This window comes from Myripristis murdjan, chromosome 10 (assembly GCF_902150065.1).
Source record: "Myripristis murdjan chromosome 10, fMyrMur1.1, whole genome shotgun sequence".
In the NCBI taxonomy this organism is placed as follows: Eukaryota; Metazoa; Chordata; class Actinopteri; order Holocentriformes; family Holocentridae; genus Myripristis; species Myripristis murdjan.
The window spans coordinates 29,841,230-29,867,511 of record NC_043989.1 but is presented as its reverse complement, the minus strand read 5'-3'; the positions used below and the strand labels follow the sequence as shown (position 1 = coordinate 29,867,511).

The window sequence follows — 26,282 nt, the reverse complement described above, 5'->3', positions numbered from 1 at the left end:
GCCCTTTTACAAAGCAGGAAAAGATGCATGAGTTCAACTGAAAAAACAAACAAACAAAAAAAGGATGGTGCATGCAACACTGGGGACCTCGAATGAGAAAAAAAAACAATTATTCAAAGACTGGCAGGAGGTAAAATGAACTAACTGTAAATATAAATGACCATAAAAGCAAAATTCAAAGCAAATGTGCCCGGAGGTAATGTAACATACCATAGGGCTTCTGTGGAGAACAGCATAGAAATAACACAAAAAACAGTGATTTTAACTTTCTTCCATAGTCTTTTTTCTCATATTCAGACATTCATTTTACCCAGTGCTGTCTACCACATGTTCAAAATGTTTGTTACTGTGAGCACAATGCCTCTCTCTGCAGACTTCAGGGACACACACAGCAAAGAAGAAAACCATCACCTTTGCTAAATATGACACTTTGCCCATTCACCAGAACCAGCCTCATCATTAAGAAGCCCCAAAGAGCAAGGCGACATCGCAAAGCTAAATTTAAACAGTTGTTGCCAAATAGAAACCCCACGCCTGAGCTGCTTAAGCGAAACCCAAACCACCGAACAAGAAATGACAGCTGGAGATGACGTGAACATAATTGGAAATGAGTTAAGGGGAACAGCTAAATTGAGTGATGGAATATGGATACACATCGTAGGAGCTGAAGTGCAAGCACGCGCGACAGTGAGAGGGGAAAATGGATTGCAGCACTCTGCGGCGAAATGATTAAAATCAGAGTGTGAAAAGTCGCACACATCATAACACACACAAAAGTTCTAAAAGCACCTCACACACACACGCAAAGACACAAAAGGCCCCGGAAACACCTATTATAAATCAACTCAAAGCAACAGCCCTTATGCTTCAAAGTCATCTCTGAATCGCTTATCCACACAGAGCCACACACTGTGGGAATACCAATGTATATAGCTTTCTATTGTATCAGTCAGAGAGACAGAGTGAGGGAAGGGGCAAGAGAGATGGAGAGAGAGAGAGTGAGTAACAATTATCTAAAAAAAATACCTATTTATATATTTCTATCATATCTCAAAACGGGAGCAATGGATGGCCTGAATGACTGACAGTTCTCCAAAGATACTGGATGCCACCACCATCATTCCCATACGAGTTCAAATGCATACACGCTTATTCACTCACTCAACACACACACACACACACACACACACACACACACACACACACACACACACACACAGGGTCCCAGGGCTGCAAGATAAGAGAAGAGAGTGTTCTGGGTAGAAAGCTGCCTCATTGGTGTGCAAGGCTGCACATGTTTCAACCCTCCCCTATATCCCCTGTGTGAGTGTGTGTGTGTGTGTGTGTGTGTGAGGGTGAGAGAGAGAGAAAGAGAGAGAGAGAGAGAGAGAGAGAGAGAGAGAGAGAGAGAGAGTGCTCGCTTGCTCTCTTTCCTTCACTGCCACTAAAAAGACACAGAGGACCTATTGTGCCCAAGGAAGGAAAATCACTCCATTTTCAGAAAAAAAAAGACAGGAATGAACGCTCTCTCTCTCTCGTGCTCTCTCTCTCTCTCCCTTGCTCCCTCCCCCCTCTCTACTTCCGTTCCTCTCCCAGCCTCTCTCTTTCCATCTCTCTCTCTCTCTCTCTCTCTCTCTCTCTCTCTCTCTCACTCTTTCTCTCACACTCTCTTTCTTCTCCCCCCTCTCCATTCACACAGCAGCTGAAATGGCGAAGCTTGTTAAAAAGGAAGCCCACATGACAGCATTCACAGCTTTGCTTACCGCAGCATCTCCCTGCTCATGGTGTGCCTTTGCACCAGAAATCAGGGATGAAAGCAACTCGATACGGCATCTAAAAAAAAAAAAAAAAAAAAAAAGTTATGGCACTGAGGCAAAAGTAAGTGGATTGAAGGAAGGGGGAAGATAAATAAAAAACTGGGATTTTGAGTAATAAGGTGTTTCGTGCAAATGGAACAACACTGCAGTGTTAAAAGATGCCAAAAAATGTTTTTAAAGCCTCCACTGATTCACTGCCTATACTTTGGAACACAATTTCAACAGTTTCGTAGCCAAAGCTTAGCTTACTGGCTTAAACTGTGGTTATTAGCGTGTAATATTACTTTATTGAAACAATTTGTCATGAAGGAATTGGGAACCTTTTGGACCTTGTGGGTATGGAAGGCTTTGGGTAAACATCTGCAATATGGAAACTAAAGACACTAATAAGGACTATAATCAGTGATTTCATGCAAAGTGATGAATAAAAACACAACTTTATCTCTGTTCCAACAGCAAGGAATGCCTCACATGGGTGGCAATGCAAGCGTCCAAACCCCTTCAGTATCCTCTCAACATCAACCACGCATGCCAGACGGAAAGATGCCTGAGCGAGATCTTAGACCAAAATGCAGCAATCATCCCTGTGCTCTCTAGCGTGCATGGGAACAAGGGGGACCAAAGAGAGAGAGAGTTTTGAATGCATCCACAACACACTGAGAAAGAAACCCGCTACCTCAAGTCTGAAAGTGGCGAAAATGGCATCATCCCCTCGGCTCCTCACGGGCAGGTCCCAGCCGTCAGTTTGGAACAAGGCCCTGCAAGCCGGCAACATTTCAGCACCTTGGACAGCTACACAATAGCCAGCAGAGATACAGTGAAGGAAAACAGGGAGGAGGAGGAGGGGGACAAAAGACAGGGGGAGAAGGAGGAGGGGTCTGAAGAGGGAAAAAAAAAAGGGGAGAAGAATTTGGCCACTGGGAGGGTGTTCGCAGAGGACACAAAGAGCCAATGTCAACTCAAGTTGAAGGACAGAAAACAGAATTAGCATAAGAACGCGGTTCACCCTGTGTCACACGCCTATAAATGCACAGGGGAGAGTGCTTGATAATGCACATGCACACAGTGGCTGTGTTTTTGCAGTGCAGGGAAAGATGTTTAGCGATAATAATCCATTTTTCGCAGTCAGTATTCACTCTACCCTAGGCAGAGGCACCATTTCTTTCATTGCCTATCCACTGGGGGCAATTCGCCCTTATTGATGGCAGTACTAATGACAACTCTTCTCTCCCGTGAGATTACAATGCCCAAGGAGCAGCACTTGTTAAAAAAAAAAATCGCACACTGCATTTCCGTCTGGAGGCTCTGATACTCTTGAGGTGATACAGACAGGAAATCTAGCAAATAGGATAGGACAACAGTAGTTTTTTTTTTTTTTTATCACGATACCATCACTCTTTACAGCCCACGGTGTTATCCACATTTATTTTGACACATCCCAGTCCCTGCTGAAGACAATATTGGCCCACTTCATCAAGCTCTAGTGCTGTCTGCGCACCATGGGTGCTAGGGATAGATGGTGCACAGATTTTGGGAGGGACCTTGAAATTCTGTCACGTTGGAGAGAGAAGTAACAGCCGTCAGTCAGCTAAGTGGGCCCTCCAAAAAACAACCAAAAAAAAATAAAAAATACACCTCGTCAATCAATATGGGGCCCATCACATTTCATTGGAGACAGAGAGGGTGTGAGAGAAGAGAGAGAGAGGAGAGAGAGACAGGGGGCTGCAGGCAAGCTCTGTTTCTTTCCTTTTCACCGAACACACACACACGCCGCGCACGCACTCACACATCATAACAGTCCAGAGCACACCGCAGCATCCAAAAATAATCATGCATAGTCAAAATAACATTTACCTCAAACTCAGGGTCTTGACAAAGTGCTTCAGTGAAAATTTAATAGCGCAATTTCACCGCGCTGTATTGCTCCCCTATAGCATACAATGTTATGCATGTCTCTATAAGTTGTACATCTCCAAAGACACTTATATTGAAATGAAAGTAACAGGATTCTGCTTCTCAAGAACTCATAAATATATATCATTTCACACCCAGTCTCAAGTTCAGTTGTTGTTGTTTTTTTTCTTCAAACGGACAAATAATTCTTCTATTTTACATAAAGATTTCTTTAAAATACAGCACTTTCAAAAAAAGGAACATTTCCATTTTGCAGAGAGCATTGTTGATAAAATAGTCGAGTGCAAAGGCACTTTCTGGAGTATAGTAAGATTTCGCCGCTTGTTGGATTTTGAAACAGGTTTTTTTTTTTTCATCGTTTTACACTCACCATTTATCTGTATAGGCTAAGTATGTACAGGAATGTCAATTTATTGTGTTCTCCTCTTCTACAAATGAAAAATGATTTTGTCTGTTGTTTTTTCTTTTCCACAGGGAAAATGAAAATACAGTTTTAAGAAAAAGCACAAAGCTGTATTTGTACACAGTCCTGCCCATTTTCTACCTGCCACCACAGTCTTTTTTGTGATTTCGTTTTTGTCAAAAAAGCAGAAATAATTTATACCTTCAAGGAGGAAAAAATAGAGCTGCATAATAATATACTTCTTATACTCCTTTTTATACATCTGGAAAAGAAAAAAGAGAAGGAAAAAGGAAGAGAGAAAAAAAAAAGATCGTCAAAGGCTTCCGTTCACTTCCAGTCAATTGTGAGGGATTGAACACAGATAAGATAGATATATAGATAGGGCTATTATTACAGTAACTGCGTGAATATTATGAATGCTGCAGAGAAACTGGGGGGGCCATTGTTGCTATCTTACAGTTGGCTCATCGCAGTCTGTTTCTCCAGAACCTCCAGGTAGTCTGGTTCTGTTTTTAGCTTCCCAGGGAGAAGAAGGGGGTGCTCATTGTTTTTGGATGGCTGTTCGGCCCCATAGTATTTCCTGGGGGTCCCGTACAGCACTGTCTTGTTCAGTCTGTCCTGGTTGGTGGCATGCCGTCGGGTTGACACGGCCTCGTAGGGGGGCACAATGCAAGGTCTCTTGGGTAAAGTGCAAAAGTTGTAATTGAAAGAAGGGGCGCCTGCAGCTGTGGGGAGCTCCTTGTTGGACCTCTCCCCTAAATTTTGATACAACATCTCCGGAGCCTCTGAGGTGTTGATACCGCATGACGTTGGGGACTTATCCATAAAATCCACTGTGCTGATGGTGTAGGCCCCCGGGCTGCGGGTCAGGACGTCATCCTTCTTCGTGTCCAGGGGCCCAAAACTGAGCTCCTTCAAGTTCCGGAAATACGCCACCTGCTCGCCGTCTTTCTGCATGTAAATCGGGTTTTGGCACATGGAGCCCACAGGCGGGGGGATGTAATTGTAAACGTGGCTTTCAGAGGTTTTGTCTTGGGTTGGTTCTGCGGTGTAGGAGCCGTATTGCACTTGGAAGGAGTTTAGATCTAAGTTGTTGGCACCTGTGGGGACGTGATCCACCCCCTTGCGCCGTTTCAGGACGAAGACAAAGAGGCCTGCGCCGAAGCAGACGGACAGGATGAAAACAACCAGAAGTCCAAGGATTAGGACTGACAGCGGGACCTCTGGGTGTAACTCAGGCGGGTGGATTCGGGATTCAGTGGGGCTGACTGGGCTGAAAGAGGGGGAGGAGGAGGAGGAGGGGGTTGTGGGCTCAGTGCCAGGGCTCATTAAGGTGGGGGCCTTTGTTGGGGGGCCATGCTGTGGAGGGGCCATCTCACTGGGTTCAGGGCAGATGGCCTCATTGCGGAGAGAGCGCAGCAGTCGGCCTGCGTGCTTGGAGGGCGAGTCGCAGGTGATTTCGTTGACCACCACGCTGGTGCTGGACAGCTCCATCCAGTTCTTAAGCGCCACAATATCGCACGTGCAGTCCCAGGGGTTCTCCTGCAAGTCAATCTGGATAAACGCAGACAGCTGGTCTAGGACGCCTCGAACTGGAAGGTGAGAGAAATGATTATTCCGCAAGTTGAGTCTTGTTAGCATGGTTCCCCCGAAAACGTTGTCGGGGAGGGATCTCAAGAGATTGTTGTTCAAAAAAAGCAGCTGTAGATTATGCAAAGAGTTAAATGTCTGTGGTAAAATTTCTTTGATGATGTTATATTCCAAATACAGATACTGGAGTGACTGCAGGCCAGCGAAAAGCGACTGTGATAGGGACTCAATGTAATTCCCATTTAGATAGAGCCTTCTAAGGTTGGTTAGATTCTCAAAAGCCCCTTCCTGGATAATTGCTATCCTGTTATTTCCTAAATGGAGCAGCTCCAGTGAGCTATACTCAGTCAGATCAGTTCGGTAAATCACTTGTAAGTAGTTACCGGTCAGGTGGAGTTTCTTTGGGTAGGAGGGCTTAGGGTTCAGCTCTGTGATGTTATGCAACTTCCGCTCTTGGCAGTTGATGTTCAATCCGCTGTCGGGGTTTTGTGATGTGCACACGCACACGCTGGGGCACAACATCGGCACAGGGGAGCGTGTCTGGTAAACCATAATGGGCCCGAAGACGTGTTTGTCCTTTGATGTGATGCGTGGGGTGGGCCTATGGCGCATCTTGGGGGGGCGGGAGGCTTTCGGGGCACGGGTGGGGGTGATCATGCCGGGGTGATAGGTCGGGGGTAGGGCCCCTTGAAAGTGGGAGTCAGAGGGGGGGTGGTTAACTCGCTCACCGGCATTCCTACGTGGACACAGGTCCTGCTTTATGAGCTGGGTAATATCCTTACCGTGCAGCCTGAATGGCGTCTCGCACACAATGTCCCCCACAAACACAGAAATAGTGTCCAACCAAGATTTGAGGGGGATCAGATCGCAGGTGCAATTCCACGGGTTCTCCTCCAGCTGGATCTCCATGATGCCGCCTATGTGCTCCAAAACCCCTGCAAAAGGCAACATCTTGAGCCGATTGCCGCGTAAATCCAAGTGGGTGAGGAGCACAAAGCGGAAAACATTGGTGGGCAGAGACAACAGCAGGTTGTCATTGAGGATCAACACTTTGAGCTTATTCAGCTTACTGAAGGCGCCTGGCTCAATGGCGCTGATATAATTATAGTCCGCCTGTAAATACTCCAAACTCTCCAGTCCTGCAAAGGTGTCCTCTTTAATCACCTCCAGGTTGTTGTTGTTCAAGTGGAGCCGCTTTAGGAAGCGGAGCCCGTTGAAGGCGCCGGTTCGTATCTCCTGCAAGCCATTATTCCCCAAATGCAGAGAGGTGACATTGCCATAATTGACAAACTCATTGGCGTTGAGCCGTGAGAGGAAGTTGCCGTTGAGGAAAAGCTGGGAGATTTTGTTCGGGGGCGCTTGAAACTGACTGACAGTGGTAAATCCTTTATTCTCACAGTTGATGTTCAGTATGTTCTCTCTCTCCTCGCAGGCGCAGCGGGTTTTGCAGATGTCTTTGGAGGCTGAAGTTTTGCGGCTCTCCGTTTCGGACGGCGACAGGCTGGTGACCGTGAGGACGCTCAGCAAGAGGACGCCGCTCAGCATTTTTACAGCCAAAAATGGTCGCTGAAAAATAGATCCAGCATTTAACTTTGTAGCATGAGCCTCAGATGGAGGGGTGGGAGGAAAAAAGAAAGAGAGAGAGAAAGAAAGAAAGAAAGAAAGAAAGAAAGAAAGAAAAAGAAAGAAAGAAAGCAGGGAGTGAGTTCTCAGACTGGGGAGCTACAAAAGGAGGTAGCCGCGCTCGCACATGCACGCGCGCACACACATACACACGCACACACACACACACACACAGACACTCACACACTCATACTCACACACAGACGCACAAAACAGGCGCACCCCCGTTATTTGGTGCTAAAATGGGTTCTTGAGGCACGGCAGAGGCGCAGATCTCTCCATGGACCTTGGTTTTGCAATCCAAATTTTCCAAAAAAAAAAAAAAAAAAAAAAAATTATTGAGAAATATAAAAATCCAAACCAGCGCAAATAAACGGGCTCCGGTGGTGTGGATGGACTTGGCACATTGTCAGAGGCAGAAGAGAGTCGGAGGGAGAAACAGCAGCTTTTTTACTGCAACCCCCTTTTGCTTCTAGAGAGCGCCGATTTATTCAGCGACTTTACGCACAGTATCAGCAGCAGCGGCAGCCAAATGCTCCCAGAGACACAGGGGCTGCGAAACGCTCTCTCTCTTCGCCGTCGCCCGGAAAAAGCGCGTCATTATAGTCCGCAAAAATCACTTTTTTTTTTTTTTTTTTTTTTTTAGAGATCCAGGAATAATGCGCAAAGACGCACCATGACGCACGGCCGGCTTTTCTGCTTGGTTCCTCCAGAAGAAGGGAGACAGGGCTGAGAGTGTGAAGTCGGGGAGAGAAGAAGAGAGAAAAAAGACAGAGAGAAAGGGGGAGATGTATATTCCCAGAGCTGAGGCATATTCTACAGCTTGTGCCGTCGGTCCTCCTCCGCTCCACTCCGCACACTGAGAGCAGCACTGAGCGTCTGCTGCTGCTGTCCGCCTGCCTGCCAGTGTGTGTGTGTGTGTGTGTGTGTGTGTGTGTGTGAGAGAGAGAGAGAGAGAGAGAGAGAGAGAGAGAGAGAGAGGGAGGGAGGGAGGGAGAGAGAGAGAGAGAGAGAGAGAGAGAGAGAGGTGCCGAGGGGCCGTTACGTCACCGACACACACGCACACACACACACACACACACACACACACACACACAAGCGCAGGAAGAGACAGCTACCATGCATAAAACCTGCAGAATTCTATCGATTTTACAAGTCATTTACTCTCATATGAAGTCTTAATGTGAGAGGGGCGAGATAATTCCACTTGTTTTCAGCTCAATTCAACTTGTTTCATTTTTTTTTAATAAAGTGTGATTTTCTTTTTTCTGTCTTCTTTTTTAATATTGTTAATGAATAATGACACTACTCAGGAGAAAAAAAAAAACTCATCAAACAGGTGAAATTACACAGGAAGCTAGAAAAGTTTAATATAAAATAGATCAAATATGACTAAATAACCTGAGGGGTTTTTTCCCCCTATGTGGCATTATGAAATGTTTGACTTTTATGCTCAACATCTGTCCTACAATTTCTAGAAATAGCTTAATGGTGTAGTTTAAGGCTACTGGTGCTACTTACCAGGCACCTCATTTGCATAGCAATCTCGAGGTAAACATCTGAGTGAATGAACTGCAAATGAAAATGTTATTAATCCACATGTTTGAGGAGCTGGGGTGTGATACTACCGTGCCAATGTATTGGTAGAACAATATGGCCACATTAACACTGCATTGCTGCTACAGTAAACCGGTAGTCAGCTTGGAAAGAGCTCTGTATGTTCCCCACGACGCCACAAGGGGGCGGTAAAGGGCCCTTTTCACGCTGTCGATCTCTTTCTCTGCCTATAGCTCCTTCTCCCATATACATATACTGGCATTTACCATGTCAGAATTACCTTTACCATTCACGAATCTGAATACACTTTATATTTAAGTATAATCACAATGATAATGAAACTGGCCTATTTAGGAATAACTATATTATTCCTATAATATTCTTACAGGGATAATATAAAGGTGAGGTTATAGTGATGACCCTTTTTAGTATTTTATTTAATATAAATAAATTTTTTGTTCAATAAGATTACATTTATTTTAGTATTAAACAATTAAAAAAAAAAAATTAAGTAAATAATATAGAAATATATATATTTTTCTATTAAATGGGGCTTGCTACGATATTCAAAAATGACTACAGTGACTGCATAGATACTTTATATTTTGTTTATTTCTAACTGGATATGTTTATTTGTTTGGACCCCCTTTAGTTTTTAGTATTAACCATTAAATATTCTTCCCGGAGTTCACAAAAAACAAAGAAAAAACAGACAAAAGCACAACAATCAATCCACTGCACACATCACAGTACAATCCACATACCCCTAACCACAAAATCCACCCCCTCACCCCCCACCCCCTGGCCTCCCGGCAAGCAGATCAGCCCATTCCCACCCGAAACCCCATCAGCTTCAGAGGAGGGTGACACTATAGTACTCATCAGATCCATATATAAAGTTATTTTAGAGTGACCTTATTGTGCATTATGGTACAATGTTTACTATTATTATAGGATTTTCAGAGGTGTGACCTTTGATCTGCAGTCATAGAATGATAAAGTTTAAAGTTGATTTTTTTTTTTTGTTAATTTATTTTTGTATAGTTTTTCTTCTAAAAAATATTTTACGAATACTACAGTTCTTCATAAGATGGCCGGCAGTTGTATTCCACCTGCAGCCGCTCATACTTGTACCTGTACAATATATAATCACTGTCATAGTGATGATGCTGGTGGCGGTAACGATGATGAGGTTGATGACTGTGATGAAGAGTGATGCATGGCGCTGCAGAGTCACACAGTGATTGATGTGGACTCGGGCCTGTTGGGCTGGGAGCGCCTGCAGCTTTTCACATGAGGACGGTGGCTGTATATTGTCACTGCTCCGCTCTGCAGCACATTTGTCAAGTCAATTACGGACACACTGAGGAAGACTCCACCTGAAAGTGTGTGCGGCTGAAAGAGAGGCAGGTTTAGGCCTGTGGAGGAGAGCTGTTGTTTCCCAAGCTAATGTAGTGTGAGCGTACACCAGCCGAGATTTATCGACATTTTTATTTGCCGGAATAGAGTTCACCACCTTTTTTAAACTGATATGTCTTTGTGTTGTGAAATTCATCGAATAAGTAAGTAGTGTTACTTCATGTAATCTATATGGGAACAGAAAAACAGATTAATGCATTTCTGAAACTGACTTCTTGCTTAGCAGGATGGTTGTTTGGCTTATGATTACCGAGTTTACCCTCTTTCTTGTGTACCACTACACTTTATAGGCCTCTGTTAGATATGGGTGGGGCGTGGAGGGTGGGAGGGGGGTTGTGGAAATCAAATGTGATGAGAAATGAGAGAGAGAGAGAGCTTGGTTGAATTGGTAAAGAAAGCAACATACTGAAAGAAAGGGAATTTTAAAAAAAGAGTTTGAGGAATTGCTGTTTGAATGGTTTTGACGTATGCATAATATTGCAGCTGGTTCATTGATGGATCTGGCTGACTGTAGCTCTTGTGACTGCATTTTGCCATGTCACTGTCAAAGCTGATCAGCTCTCAAGAGGTGACTGGGAGTTTTGATAAAGGGACAATCCACACTAAAATGTGCATTTCCATGTGCTGCTTAGATTGGAATTATAAGAAAGTGGAATCGACACACTGAGAACTTTATTCCACTTTTTGGAACAGCTGACACTTTTGATTGCCGTAATGAAACGTTTTTAGATTAGAGTGGCTGAAATTTAATTTGTCTCAAGCGGTGAGAATAAATCAGTGCAGAGTAAACGGATAAGACAAATTAAATAAACAAACATATTTGGTAAGAAATACTGAAGAAAATATAGAAAATAATTACATGAGCCCCGTGGCTCTCAGAGTGGGGTCCTTGAGGGTCTTCTAGGGGGTCCTCCGCAAAATGTCACTGTTTTTAAATGCTGTTTTTTTTTGTTTGTTTGTTTGTTTGTTTTGTTTTAATCTTACACCCCGATAAATCTTTTTTTTTGTGTTAATTTTAAAGAACGTTCCGGCTGTTTCTTTCCTTTCTTTTCTCTTCTTTCTCTCTTACTGTCTTTCTCTCTTTTTCCTGCTCATTTGCTATTCACCCTCTCCCCACATTTTTCAAAGAAATCAAGTGAATTTGCTCAGGATTCAACGGTTCATGGTTAATTCTCCACTTATTATTTTAACATTATGTTTTAATCTCACCACTTTGAGTTTATTTGACAAGTATGACACGTAGGGAATTCCATAACTGACACAAACAAAATCTTATCATGTCAGAGCCCCAAGGGCAAAATGAGTTCAAGTGAGGGTCCAGAACATGAAAGTTTAAGACCCCCCACACCAGCTAAAAATATTTAAAATATTAAAAAAAAAAAAAGACAAAAATCGTGTCCTCATGTACAGCTTTATCAGTTTAAGTGGATGTACAAATGTGCATCACTAACTGTTCACATATAAAAGTCATGCAAACATGCAATGGATAACTTAACACTGTTACATTTATAGATGGAGGTGACAGACAGAAAAATGGTAAACCATGCAGAGAAATGAGACCAGATGACTGCTGTTAGCATGCAGCACACACAGGACATGTGCAGGAACATGTCTGAGTCACACTGAGCTTGCAGAATTGCCAGAATTTTCCAGCACAGCAGATGTAGGTGGTATAGATATAGAGAATTATACCCAGTGTTTCCTCATCTTCCACCTATAATGCATGCTGGGAAAGGCTCCAGCACCATCCTGAAAATGAGTAAATTGGTAAAGGCAACAAATGATTTGAGGCAGACTGGTTTGTTTTGCTTTATTTTAGCTCTTCCACTTATGCTAGCACTCTTTTCAGTGCAGAACAAGCCGTGCTGCGGCTGATAATAAATCAATATCTCTGGAAAAACTGACCTTGGTGAAGTCAGACCTTGATCGAACTCATGCATGCTGTCCTCCAGCAACATCATGCTTTACATTCATACACTGACACAGGGGGAGCTACTCAGCAGGAGTACAATCTTCTGAGAGGCTTGATTTTGATCATAATTTGTGGTGTTTTTAGACGTGGAATTTCCCTTTCAGAACAAAGCTCGATGCAAAAGTCTTTATTCAAAACTCCTGCTCACCTGCTGGATTTGCTATTGATAAACCCATTAAAGTCTGATTAAACTGGACTTTCTGCTGTGATCCCACATGGTGAGGGAACTAATATATTATAATGAGACTGAGGGCTGGGGTGACAGAATCAAATTTCACTTGGGTCCCATGCTGCATTTCATTTGGATCCAAAGCTAAAGACTGTTTAAGAGCCCCTGTGTTCAGCAGGACAGAGCGGCCCAAGATAAGACAAGCAATTATTCATGACTTGTATAAGATTGGGCTGATGAAGTGCCATGTTGGAGAGACTTGATTTCAAACTGATGTACCATGCCAGACCAACTCCAGTACTGTGAGTAATGTCATGTGTGTGTTTAATATGAGAAAGAAGACACACCGTGCACATAGCCTGTATGTTTCATACTCACTGAATGTTCCACATGCCCGCACACACATGCGATTTCTTTCTTTCGATCCAGCCTCTCTTTCATAGTCTGACACACACACACAGCAAACAGTGTGCATGTTCGAAGGTAAGTGAACAAACAGCTAATAAAACATGCTAAATCATGTGTAATGTGTGCCGGCCTGTTGACACAGGCAGGAAGATAAAATGTCAGAGCCAGGACAGAGGGGAGCAGAGACAACAGGGAGCTAGAGATGGAAATAGGGAAGAAAGAAAACATGCAGAGAGAAAGGAAGATGAGATGATAACATGAGGTGCTGGGATGATAAACAGAATGCAAGCAGAAAAAAAGACTGAATACATTGTATCTCAGTAGTCCTCAAAAATGTTGTCATCTTGTCATCAAGGTGTGTGTGTGTGTGTGTGTTTGTTTGTCACACACAAAGAGAATTGTAGTAATTCTCTCTCGGCCTCTTCATACTGTTGTTGTTATCCTTGAAGAAAACAAATTGGCCAAAGAAATGGACATGCTAGCTACCTAACCAGGTATTTTTTTAGTCTCTGCAGCCTGGTAGAATGATTATAGTCGTGAATTTATCGAGCACCGCTGGCCGTCACAGAGCTGGCAAGCCTACATTTTTAATGTGTCCCACAATGTTGAATTTTGTTGGCAAAGTAATTTTGGAGGGTTGGGAAGTGGTCGCAGAATTCAGTGGAGATATAAACGTGCAGATAAAAACAAGCCATCATATCAAACACTGGGACAGGGATGATTATGTGAAAATGCCATGTATTTCCCCAGAGAGAAAATGCATTGGAATTCCATATTATAGTCAGCGTTACATCTGACCTCTGGGGTCTGTGACAGTGACCAGACATCCTGGCTTGTCCGGGATTCTCCCAGTTACAGGCTGTTGTCGCATTTTTTCAGTATTCATTCCTGCAGTTCAAATCAAACACAGAACACATATTGTATACCAAAATCAATTAACATTTTTGGCTAAATCTAATGGTGCCAGTGTTGAAGCAATCTGACCTCTGCTTTTGATGCTTCAACCACCAGAAGCTGCTGATGTCATGTTCAACATAGATTTTGCTAGCAGATTCCCATAGAAACACCTTGTTCTAAAAGCTCTTATGGGTCCGATGCAAACCTTGTGTTTAGTGTTTACTGGTGGTATTACACAGTTTTCAGCTATGTTTTGGTGGATTTTGAGTGGCAGTTTTTTGAGGCGCTGTCCATGGTGCTGAAAGGCGTGTTTGGTGGGTGTGCTAAGTGCTGAAATAACTGTCCACCATCTCCTAGTCTATAGGCAAGATAATGCTAATCATGGTGAAATGACAGACAAGAGAAGATAATATTAAATTATGAAACCTACTGCAGCCTAGTGAAGTTTAGCCAAACAAAGTTATCTAGCTAGTTATCCTGTATAACTTTCCAAACACCTATCCATGTTAGTTATCTAGGTAAGCTACTCAGCCTGCTGACTTTCCATGGTCATGAATGCTGAATGCCATTGTCATATATGTAAGTGATAACTCCCTGTTATGAGGATATCTGGTCATGCATTAAGGTGGCTTGCATTGTCATGCTTATACCATGTTTATGCCATGGCCACTTGCCACCAATTAACAAAAATAGATGAAGTTGATTTATGTAGGGAGTAACATGCTCTGAATTTTTTCCCCCACTATTTTCATACAGCTCAGTCCGATATGCTATTGTAGACATTGTGGATTTGCCAAAATGGATTAAATACAGCACATATCTGTGCAAAAATGGCTCAGCTAGCTCAATATTCATGATACGCCAGTGTTAATTGCTTAACAGCTTTATTGAATTGGTGAATTGAATTGAAAAAGTACAGCGGCTCTAACGAGGTTTAGCTCAGCCAATACAATCATTTATGGCTCCAGAACAATTCTGACGCTGAGAGCTGCCTGAAAAACCAAAACTCCATTTGGTGAAAAGACAGAGAGACAGACCTCTGAGTCAAGATGTACAGACACAGGTCTTCATCAGGAAAGATACAGACCGACATGCAGCCCTGTGTCTATTTGATCAAACTAATAGAATCCACATATGTACACAGGAAACCTTAATCCCAACACCAAGCCAACTCCTAGTATAATCCTTCAGAGTCATTTTAGATGCAGCTGTGCTTGCCAGCTTCCCAGGGTGAATTTATCTATCTGCATGAATGTGAGGCAGGGTGTTGATGCATGAGTGTGTCCATCAACCTACCCGTAGCAAATAAAAGGTAATATATGTATTTAATTTTTTTGCTGTCGTTATGTCTTGTTTAACCTGAGAGGTATAACGGGTGGGAATATGTGATTATGTGTGGTAGATGAGGCATGACTAGCAATATATTATCATAAGTCTTGTCTAGTTTCATATCCTATCTTGGAAGTGAGGGATGGAATTGCAAGATAAATCAAGGGCCTGTCGAGCAGGTACACCTACTCTCACAAAATGCTGTCTGGCATAAAAAAAGTATAACTAATTGTAGACTGAAGTTATGAGACACCATGTGCATAAGAATCTGTAGTTTTGAAATAAATAATAAGGAACCTTACCACTACTTTGTTGTTCCTGTTGTTTAATTGTTTTGGTCAAAACTGAGACCCTTGTCTGTCATCTCATCATCAGCCCAAGCATCAAATTGTCACTCCATTACATTTGTGGTTGTACATGCCGCATGAGCACTAAATGGGATGAGTGTAGCATTATCCTTCTGATCAAATTCAATTTAAAAGCTTAGTCCAAATTTGGCAGACCCATGAACAGCAGAGGATTTACAGGAATTTAACAACAAAGGTTTGTTGGCAGGCATATTATATATTTCTGCATGTTTGGGGAAGTGTGGTGGTAGCCTCTTTCTTTGATATTTAACAAGATAAACCAAGGCTCGCTGCAGTAAAATTACCTTTAATCTACAAATTTAGTCAAGCAGTCTTATAAATAAATGTATTTGACAGTGTTCACAGTGTGTCAGATGTCACAGATCTGAAGCCGACACTGTTGACTGAACATGTTGAGGAGGTCTGTAAATATTCTACCCATGTCACAAATAAAGCTTTGAGGCATTTGTGTTTCAGCACTGAGGTTTTAGATCAATGGCCAGTTGCTCTTACAATATACTTGAATTAAGGGAAGCACTCAATATTGAGTGTCAATCCAATATTATTTCACGAGTGAGGCCAAACTCCTCAAAAAGACATCAGAAGTTGGATGTATCATTGAGTGCAAATGGCCCAAATATAGGAATCCAATGCATTTTCTCCATCAGGAAAATTCATGAGGTTTTCACATAATCACCCTAGTCATAGTTTGTGATTCAAGCTGGTGTTTAAAGAGGAGAATCACTGCAAAATGTGCACAACAGGCTACCACTGGTGGTTTACCCCTTTGCCATTGACAATTTATTTTTTAAAACATATTTTTTTTATATACAGACACATGTCTAAACATCATAAATCATTTTTAAAGAATTGGTACAACCACAGTCATATCTTCTGTATATGACTGATTTTTTTTTTTTTTTTTTTTTTTTTTTATCCGAAGGCCACAAAACAAATCAGACACAACTGATGACACAATGCCTATGAATGAGATGAAAACAAAAGTGAGACCTTCAAAGAAAAGATGAAAATAAGATAAATGAAGATTTAGGGTCTATTTTTGACTATTTTTGCTTAGAACTGCATGACAACTTTGTCTCTGGAAACACAGTTGGCATAATCAAACTATTGATCATTTTCTTCTGCCTGCCTAAGCTGGATATGCTGTTTACACTCATAAAGCAAGGTAAGATAAGGTAAGGTAAGGTAATACCATATACCATACACAGAGAGACTGGAAGCTGCTTGCCGGCCACACTTTGAAACTATGCACAGGAGTTATAGAGAACTCCATCAGACATTGCTACTACACAGGGCCCCACTGGCAGATCCACAAACTGGATCCACAAACAAATGAGATCACCAGAATATCAGTATATCTTCAAAGCCAGGCTGCAACCAAGAAGTATCCACATCCAAACCTATTCCTTGAGGGAACTCACCATTCAAAAATATAGAAGTATAGAAACAAAAGAAAAAAAAATGTAACTCTGAAAAAATATGTCTTGGCTGAACCATCTGAACTGATTTATTTTCCAAATCCTCACTTCATTTGTCTCTGTGATTGTTTTTTTTCCCCATGTATGTATTTTTGATTGTAAAAAAAAAAAAAAAAAAAAAGTAAATGGATAAATAAACCAGGTAATCTGTGTTTTCAACTCTAATCAATGTGCAAAGAATAGTGTTGTACCTCAGAATGGAATTCCTGAAAAACATCCACAGAACAAGCACCTTGTCCGATAAATAATGCTTACGCACATCTGAAAGTGATTTTAGATGAATGACCACACAAAGGAAAATATCATTTGTTGCAAAAAGCATTGAAAAACAGCTTTGAAAAGAAGCAAGTCTACAACAATAATGTACTCTGCAGTCAAACAAAAGTAATCATGATCCCTCAGCGGAACTGAGCGGTTACGCGGTGTTGACTCCTGGGCAGAGAGCCTAGCCATCATGCTGGCCCCACTTCTCTCTCTTATGTTTGGTGGGTCAGGACTATTATCCTCAGGCTGAGGCTCTGGATTGTCCATAACATCCCCAATGCCAGAGGAACGCACATTGTGAAGTGCTGCACAGGCAAGAGCCACTTCAGAAGTTTTAGTCTTATTTCCACCGCCTTGAAGAGGACTGCTCTCCAACGGGCTCTCATCAGCGCCCTGCAATGGCATTGGTTATTCCTTCCTTTAAATTGTTCTGTGCCATTTCAAAGAGTTTCATTAATGAAATCCATCGTTCAAAACAAAAGTAGCCTCCATCACCCAAAATTCAGTACCCGTTTGGAGGATACATTACAACCAGTACTTGAGTTGAGGGGGGATGAGGGTGGATGGCATCCCCCCTGAAATAAAAACGGTCAAAATCATCCCCCCTGTAAAACTGCCATCCTCACTTTTCATCAAGTGAAAAAAATTGACCATCCCCCCTGAATTTTTTTTACAACTCGACTACTGATTACATCCACACATGCACAGGTTCCGGATAAGAAGCTTTAGTCTTCATTTAGGCTACTTCAGTGCACTTGAGATTCACAATTTCCCGTAAAACCTGGACTGTGGTGATGTTTAAATAATCTGAGTGCAATATTCAAAGCCAAGTAACCACTGTTTTATGGCTACAGTATCAGATAGAAAATGTCTGGTGCATCATTTTAAATACATTTCCCTGGAATTCAACAGCACTTGTCAGGGATCTTTGGAAACCTTGACATCGCCACTAGAATTTAAAATAAAGTTATGGGATCAAAGCTTGGCCGTACAGCAATGACAAGCCCACCCATGGGACCAGCAGGTTTGAAGAGGTTTCTAATAGCAGAGCTGCTTTTGACAGTTAACTGATCACTTCATTGTTGATAAAGTGATTGATTTTGTGTTTAAATAATTTGATCATAAAGATCATTAAATTTAGAGATGACATTGGCACAAAATTTCAGTTACTGTTAGCTTCAATCCAAAAAATATATATAATTATATCTTGGTGTCAGCCTTCAAAAACACATATTGATTGGACCTTAACACTGATGTACTTCTTCTGAAGACTGAATTGGAAGTGAAAAGGTGACTATGGCAGCATCCTGGAGGATCTCCTTGGGGTAAAAGATGCATTTCCTCAACAAAGATATTGAAGATATAGCTCCTGTTCGATAAAGCTGGATTGGATATAAAGTATGAAATCAGCTCTATTTGATCAGGAAAGCCAATGCAGCAAAGCCCCAGACTGCATGCCTTGGATCATATCAATCAAAAGTTTGAGTCTGAGTTTTTCAATGAACTTTTGAGTTCAGTTAGAAAACCTTATTACAGAATCTCACACCTGTTAGCTGAACAGTCTTAGATGCTGGACATATAGACTCCTCTAAAAGTAGGATACAGTTGTTCTAATTATATTTAAGTGATAATAAAAGGAAGGGTTTGGGCTTTAAGAGGTATATACTGGTAGCCATGAAACTACTGTTTTACATTGTTGTGTAACATCTCATCCTGCCTAAAAAACTGCATTGTAATATGTCTACCTCTACTGCAACGTGCTTATGGGACCACAATGTTCTCCGCTCTGTTGCGTATATTATTCGAGTGCATCTGTATATCTGTATTTTCATTGCCATCCAAGTCTCCATCATGGGCATTCAAAAAGTTCTTTTATAATTTAGGGAAGTTGGCAGCAGCCTCATCCTAGCAATCTTTGGCAATTCAACCTCAAGTCAAAGGGAAAACCCAAAACTTTTCCTTTCTGCATTGCATGCTAACCATTTGATAGTGCTCCAAAAGCTTTGGGGTTAGAATAAGTAATAGAACTGTTTGGACGGACTTGAATTTATTGATGGTTTTGTTCCCCACAAAGTAAAAATGCTAACAGGAGGCTGGTGCCAGTTTCTCACAAACTATAATACTACAGCAAAATAAGATGTCCCCGGATTTCCTGAAAGAGTGTTGGTCAGTGATCAATAAAGCAGGCTTCTTAAAATTCAGAACTCACACTTTAATGTGAGCCATGGAGTCAATATTTGATGGATGGGACAGATTTGGTACACTGGTGGTATTTAACCTAGGGTGCTGGCTTTTAAAGAGGGCTTCAACATTTCAGAGGAGAGGGCCAAGGCTTCAGAAAATCAGATATAATCCCATTAAAGTGAGACTGAGAACTTAGCCAGTTGAATAATGAAAGCAAATATTGATAGCACTTTGTCTGATCATCATATTTAAATTCCATTATAAGGGCAATACCAAGGAATTATAATGCACTCCTAATGCCCTATGCTTGTAAGAACATATATTGTGGATGCATTATATCAGCATTATATTGATCGATAAACATCTTTTCATTGTTAATGATTATATGTGTGTGTGTGTGTGTGTGTGTGTGTGTGTTTAAAATGTGTTTTTTGTTGTCATTGTTATTATAATTTTCATTATTCTTTTATTAGCTTATTTAAATATACATCAGTAAAAGCTATCTTAATTTGTAGTCCTTGGCCAGGTTGATAAAAGGCAAATATTAATATTAAGACGCACTTTGGCGAGCATGCAGTAACCCAGTTAAACATGTAGGATCAACATTTAAGCAGGAATTAAAATGGTCAACAGAGTGGTGCTTGAAGTGTTATGACACAAAAGCAACAAGGCAGTACTGGTGTTAAAACTGAGTACACAATTTGGTAACCATTACACTAGCTGGTCATCTCTATTTATATTTAAATCTTGTTTGCTGTAAGAATAATGTCAATAAGGTCAGTGTCCAAAAAAGGTCCTTCTTTGGAGAATAATGTCTCATCTGATGGTGTACTGCTGCGGTGCAGTCGATGCGGGTGAAACAAATGCAGTAGCCTTCACTGCTTGTCATCTCTATTTCCATATCATTTCCATTTTGTACAGTAAGCACTGTGTGTGTCCAAGAAGATTGAGACAAAAGTGTCTACTTCTCTCACTTTGTCTTCTCTATTTTTATCTTTGGTTTAGCTGAGACTTAGGCAGAAGAGTGCAAGCAACTTTTTAACCCTTTCTGAGCTGCTGAGAGTTAAAAAATGAGATTTAATGCAACTCTGTGATGCAACTTTCTTTTTCTTTATCATATTTTGCACTGCTGTTCCTTGTCAAAATATATCAGGAAATGGGTGGAAATACATAACAAGATTACTTGAACTAAATTAGCATGTATGTGTGCCAATTTGTTGTTGTCTATGCAGCCTACGCTTGAATTTCATTAAAGGCGCTGTCTCCCTTATCCTATCCTCCAATCACTCATGTCTTGTGTAGTTCCAGTTATACACAAGTTCCAGCATATGGGTGGTCACATCCCTTTTTACCTTTCAGAGACTGTCTATATAGCAGCTTCATTGGACAATACATGGACGAAACAGATGATCTTCCAGTCCACCCCCATCCTCCATGCCATCCACCACCCCTCCACCCTCCTTATGTGGACTTTGTCACTCCACCACAGTCTCATATTTACAGGACCATTAGAGGTCGCTTACTTTAAAACCTAACTACAGGTTGTAATAAACTGCTGTACAAACTGTGGAGGACATTCTTGCCGAGGGTATATGAGAGGTGAAGTAGAGACTCCTCAAATTCGACTGACAAAAAGATGGAAAGCATGTAATCTATCAATGAGCCGGTCCAACAATGGAAACCTTGTAGATTCAACCATCTAAGAACATGTTTATTGCACAGCTGAGTCTAAAATAACAAAATCATGCCTACCACCATTGTAACTGAGGACCATAACAAGGAAGAAGAGCTTAGACAACAGTAGTTCTACTGATGATAATTGTTTTGGTTGTTTTTCAGAATGTTAGCCAGGGGGAAATCGATGGCAATTGCAGGAGGCTAATAGTTGGCATTTGGAGCATCCAGCCAGTATCCAGCACTCAGTAACATTGAGAGGAAAATAGCACCACTACTGTCCTACATAACAGCTAGAGGGAAGAGGAAATAATATAACTTTTTTTTTTTTTTTTTTTTTTTTTTAAATGGGTGCAGTATTCCTTTAAGAGGATGGGGAACATCTTCAAGGGGTTAACCATGTCTATTGAATTCTCTCGAGACAGCCCGGTCATCCGTTTAAAAACACAATAAGCTGTTCAAAGCCATTGCTGCCCCGGAGCTGAGGACCTCCAACATGGCCGCCAGAGGCTGTGTTATATCACCTGAAAGGCCCTCTATAAGCATAACCCATTTAAATAATGTAATTCGGCAGCATTCCACTTTAAGTGTAAATGCAGGCCTACAGCATCTGTAGCCTCTGCCGGGCCTTTTATCACATTCAGTGTCGAGCCTCTCCTGCTGCTTCAGTGTAATAACTCTCACGTCCCATGGCAATTTGTGTGAGATGTGCTTGACGACGGCATGTGGGTGTGTGTGTGGGGGTGTGAGATTTAGTTTTTGACCACTTCTGACAGCGCAGAGAGAGGGGGGAAACTTTAGAGCCTTTATGAACCTCTCAGACTGGGCATGTGCATGTGTGTGCATACAAGCCCACCTTCGCCTCTTGTATTCTTACCATCTTTTAAGATATTATTTTTTCTCTCTCTCTCTCTCTCTCACACACACACTTACACTGACAAACGTGTCTTCCTCAGTTATACGTTGTGGGGACAAGTGATGCACTGGCTGTTGGGGGTGATGAATTGTGTGGTGCATGCAAACACACACACACACACACACACACACACACACACACACACACACATACACAAGTCATTGTATATCTTCAGTGGTAGTTGTAGAGTTCAGGGGTGGTGGTAGCTATGTTGATGAATAGCAGCTTTGACCATCACAGTGTGTGTGTGTGTGTGTGTGTGTGTGTGTGTGTGTGTGTGTGTGTGTGTGTCCCTGTGTGAGTGTCAGCTATATCTCAGGCTGTAACTTTTGGGGTCTCAGGGATTGTTCCGTAGCTGGGGTGATGAATTGAGACCAGCACACAGTGTGTGTGTGTGTGTGTGTGTGTGTGTGTGTGTGTGTGTGTGTGTGTGTGTGTGTGTGTGTGTCAGCTATATCTTCAGTTCTATGACTTGTGGGGTCTTAGGGATACTTCCATTGCGAGGTGATGTATGGTCTGGGGGATGGCCAAGAGAAAAAGTGCTGAGGTTCACAGTGTGATTGTGTGTGTGTGTATGTGTGTTTGAGAGTGATTTCCCGCCACAGGGGCCAAGCAACATGAGTGATGGATAGAAAACCCGGGTTACATCAATCTGCTTTAGTTACACACATACTCTCTCTCTCTCTCTTTCTCTCTCTCTCTCTCTCTCCTCTGCTGCTATTCCTCTATCTCTTTCTTCTCTCTCTCTCTCCCTCACACACACACACCCACTGTTTCTTACATCTTTTATTTGCTCTGCCTTTGTCTTTCTGCTTTTGTATCTCTTTCCCCTCTCTCTCTCTTTCTCACACCCTCATACACGTCACACACACACACACACACACACTGGGCTAAACAGCTTTAGAATTCATGCTACACGGCTACATGCTACATCTCTCTCTCTCTCTCTCTCTCTCTCTCTCTCTCTCTCTCTCTCTCTCTCTCAGTTATGAAGCAGGCCATGAGGACAGGAGCCCAGGGAACAGAAAGCACAATGTGGAATAGAATAGAAGAAAATAGAGTAGCATAGAACAAGACTGACAGGCCTTAACTACAAAACTAAACTGACCAGTGGTTCTGCCGGAGATGTCTCTAAAAATGAAGACCGCATTTCCCATGAATGCCACAGCTTCCTGCCACAAAGAGTATGCTGCATCTTCACCGAGTCTCACATGCCTGTTTTACTTTAAAACAAACAAACAAACAAACAAAAAATCCTAATCAACTTGTTTCCAGAATTTTCTTGACTTATGTTTTCTTTTTCGTGATCTTAGCAGTCTTATCTGGCTTATTGTGTCTTGTTGCAACATATTTATGTAAGAAAAATTCCTGAAACAAGTTAAGTAGTGTTGGAAAAAAGTGGGATTATCTCATCCCATTGGCAATTTTTTTTTACCATTTGAAAGCAAGAAATTATGACTGACACTGAGAGAAAATGACTTGTTAAGATGGATATTTTGCACTGTGTGTGGATTAACTGCAGGTAAAATGGTCCCTGTTTTGTGCCACATGATATAAATGCATTGCTGAACCCTGTACCAGTGATATGCTATAGGCCAACTGGCTCTCAGCTGCAACTCGTGGTAAACTATATTTTGAACTGGTACCTTTTCTAATGGCTTGTTGTAAAACCCTTTAGGAATAAGGTTTTAGCAGTGATGTGTGTCGTGTTGCAAATGTCTTGTGATTTGGCGTGAAAAAGTTTGCTCAAAGCTTTCAATATATATGGGTTGGGTCGGTGAACAACAAAACACAAAGAACGCAGTTGATCCTGTCAATACTTGTCAGTAATCCTGTTGGATTACTTGGATTACTCTCTGAGCTTCCAATTAAAAATGTGGTGAAATGTATGTAAAATTGCTTTAACATAGTTTTAATGAAAAGAACCATAACACCAGACACACGGCAGCTCAAAAGAAATTTCCAACAATCTGTCAACCTGAACTACTGTATAAAAAACTTCTTAAGCCCATAATACGTGAGAAACATTTATAAATAATTAAATCCTGGGCACAAAATATGATCAAATGGAGGTACATGGCCTAATATTGTCTATTTGTCTTCTTAATTATTCTTCATTAATGTAGATAAACAATTTTTCAATAATTTTTGGCAGTAATGCATCCATCCATTAACTTTTAAAAATGCTCTTGACTGTTTGATGCTAAGTCCAATTCACTTTCACATTTTTAATATATCCATCATTATCAGCTTTATATATCAAAGAAAAAGTTATGCAGAAACTTGTCTTGGTAGTGTAGGCGTGTTGGAAACCAGTCTTTGCAATCCTCAGTATGAGGGACTTTAACCAAGATAACCTCCGGAATGAACTCCCCAATCCCCAGGAAGCGCCAATTCGCCCTCTATCCGACATGGGAGAAGAAAATGCTGGATCATATACTTTCAGCATTACAGCTACATTCTGTATTCCCAAGCCTCACTCTCCACTTCTGACCATGCAGTTAGACAGCTGGGGCAGACATGTAGCCAGACACTAAAGGCAGCCAAACATAGGTGGACCTCAGAGGCAGGTTGAGAGCTCAGAGACCCAAGAGAAAAGCTCTACAGACTGTGGGAGACTTCTAGATATAATAGTTTGGACTCCTACACATATTGTCTGCTCTTGCACATCTTTCTGTGAAGACGTCTGCCTGCCTACACTCAACAGTCTCCTCTAGAGTTGTCTGCATGCTGAATGCTAGTGGTTCTCAAGGTGGGATCCAGGAGCCTCTGGATCCTTGCGAGGTTTTCAAGAGATCCTCTGAAGGAAGTGTGTCCTACCCATGTTAATTACGTTGCCAGATCCCCCTGTTTGCGCTGGTTGTTTGTTTGGTTCTGGTTGTGCAGTCACTGGTAGGAAGTTTTGTCCTCCCAGGAAGTGAGAAGAAAGCTTAACAGCAGGGAGCACTCTGCCTGGAGAAAGCTGGACTTGCCAATGATGGCTGAATCTCTTCACCACCTCTGTTTCGTCAGGCATTACAAAGCTGACATCACCTTACCGGTTTTCTGGGTAATGAAGTCCTTCAAAACTTTCAAAAAATCTTATCTTAATATTTGTGGCCAGGAAACAGGGGGGCTTTCATAGCTACACTGTTTGGTCTGTATCAATCATTCTACTCTGTTTGGTCCATTTCAGTCAGACCATGGTATCTTGACTTGGATAGTTCAGTTCATTTAGAGAGGTGAAAACACGCATTCAAACTCTGTTTCGGACCAAACAAGTGAACTGTGATGCCCCTGAAAAGTTGGAAACCAGTCTCTTTCCAAGTGAACGGTTCGTTTCCAATCTGACCTAAATTATAAGAAGCGAACTATATCCCAGCATGTCTACAGCAAAAACATATGGGCATACGGCCTATATAAAGACATTAAATCCATACCAAGTCATAAAAATTCAAACCTCCCTTGTCTTCTGTGTAGTAAGTGATAGGTGTACATATTGTAGACACTCATTAGGGTTCTCCCTCTGCTATGCTACTGTCTTCTTTCAGCATGTCTCTGAATTATGTGAATCAATACTGCATTGCTGACCTGCTGTCTTGACAGGAGCTCATATTCCTTAAACTGAACAGTTGTTTTTATTGGGGAAGAAAACCCAAACACTGCAATAAAAACCAAGATTGCCATCACCATATGTTACTGATCCACTGTTCTGCTGTTGCTCTGTTGTTGCTATACGCTGTTGTTTCTGGACTGGAACTTCCCTCATGAAAATTCTGTCCAAAAGATACAGACATGTTATTTGTTAACAAAGTTTGACCTCTTAACACAGGGTCATGTTAACAATGACCAGACCAAATCCAGCAAAGTAACAAAGTCACATCTGAATTGGACCAAGGAAAACGACATAGGGGCTCTGACCCAGTGGTCTTGTGGACCACAGAATGCCATGAGTAGAAGCCAGAGTCCCACATGGGTCCAGTTTTATAAACCTGCATCTGACCCAAACCCTAAAGACTCAATACCACACCTGACCTGTTACCTGCAAATTTCTTTCAAGCAATTCTGGACCTGACCCAAACCTGACCCATTAATGCAAGATCCACAATCCAATTTATACCCGCTGTCAAATACATCACACCACATTCCATTTAAAAAGGTTATTTTTAACTTCAGTTTGGCTAAACAGAGGAGCCACAAACAATGCCATTCATTCTATCCGTAATCACACTGAAATTCTCCAACACCTCTCACTTGGCCTTTGAGGATGAGTTTTCAATCATCAGATGACCATTTCATCCATGCTGATGGTGATCGATGT

The 26,282-nt window shown here is 41.8% G+C and overlaps 1 protein-coding gene across 1 annotated transcript; it reads right to left on the bottom strand.

Moving 5' to 3' along the window:
• Positions 1 to 4,030: 4,030 nt before the first annotated feature.
• Positions 4,031 to 7,520, bottom strand: slitrk2 (SLIT and NTRK-like family, member 2). The gene is made up of 2 exons (XM_030062815.1): positions 4,592 to 7,520; positions 4,031 to 4,396 (listed from the first exon to the last, which is right to left on the bottom strand). The coding sequence occupies exons 1-2, from the start codon at positions 7,267 to 7,269 to the stop codon at positions 4,330 to 4,332; spliced, it is 2,745 nt and encodes a 914-aa protein (XP_029918675.1). The 5' UTR covers positions 7,270 to 7,520; the 3' UTR covers positions 4,031 to 4,329.
• Between the last annotated feature and the right edge of the window lie 18,762 nt (positions 7,521 to 26,282).

Coding starts and splice junctions, on each gene's coding strand:
- slitrk2 (XM_030062815.1), bottom strand. CDS start 7,269: ATGCTGAGCGGCGTCCTCTTGCTGAGCGTCCTCACGGTCACCAGCCTG. Junction 4,397..4,591: donor CAGACTGCGATGAGCCAACT/GTAAGATAGCAA, acceptor TTTCTTTTCCAG/ATGTATAAAAAGGAGTATAA.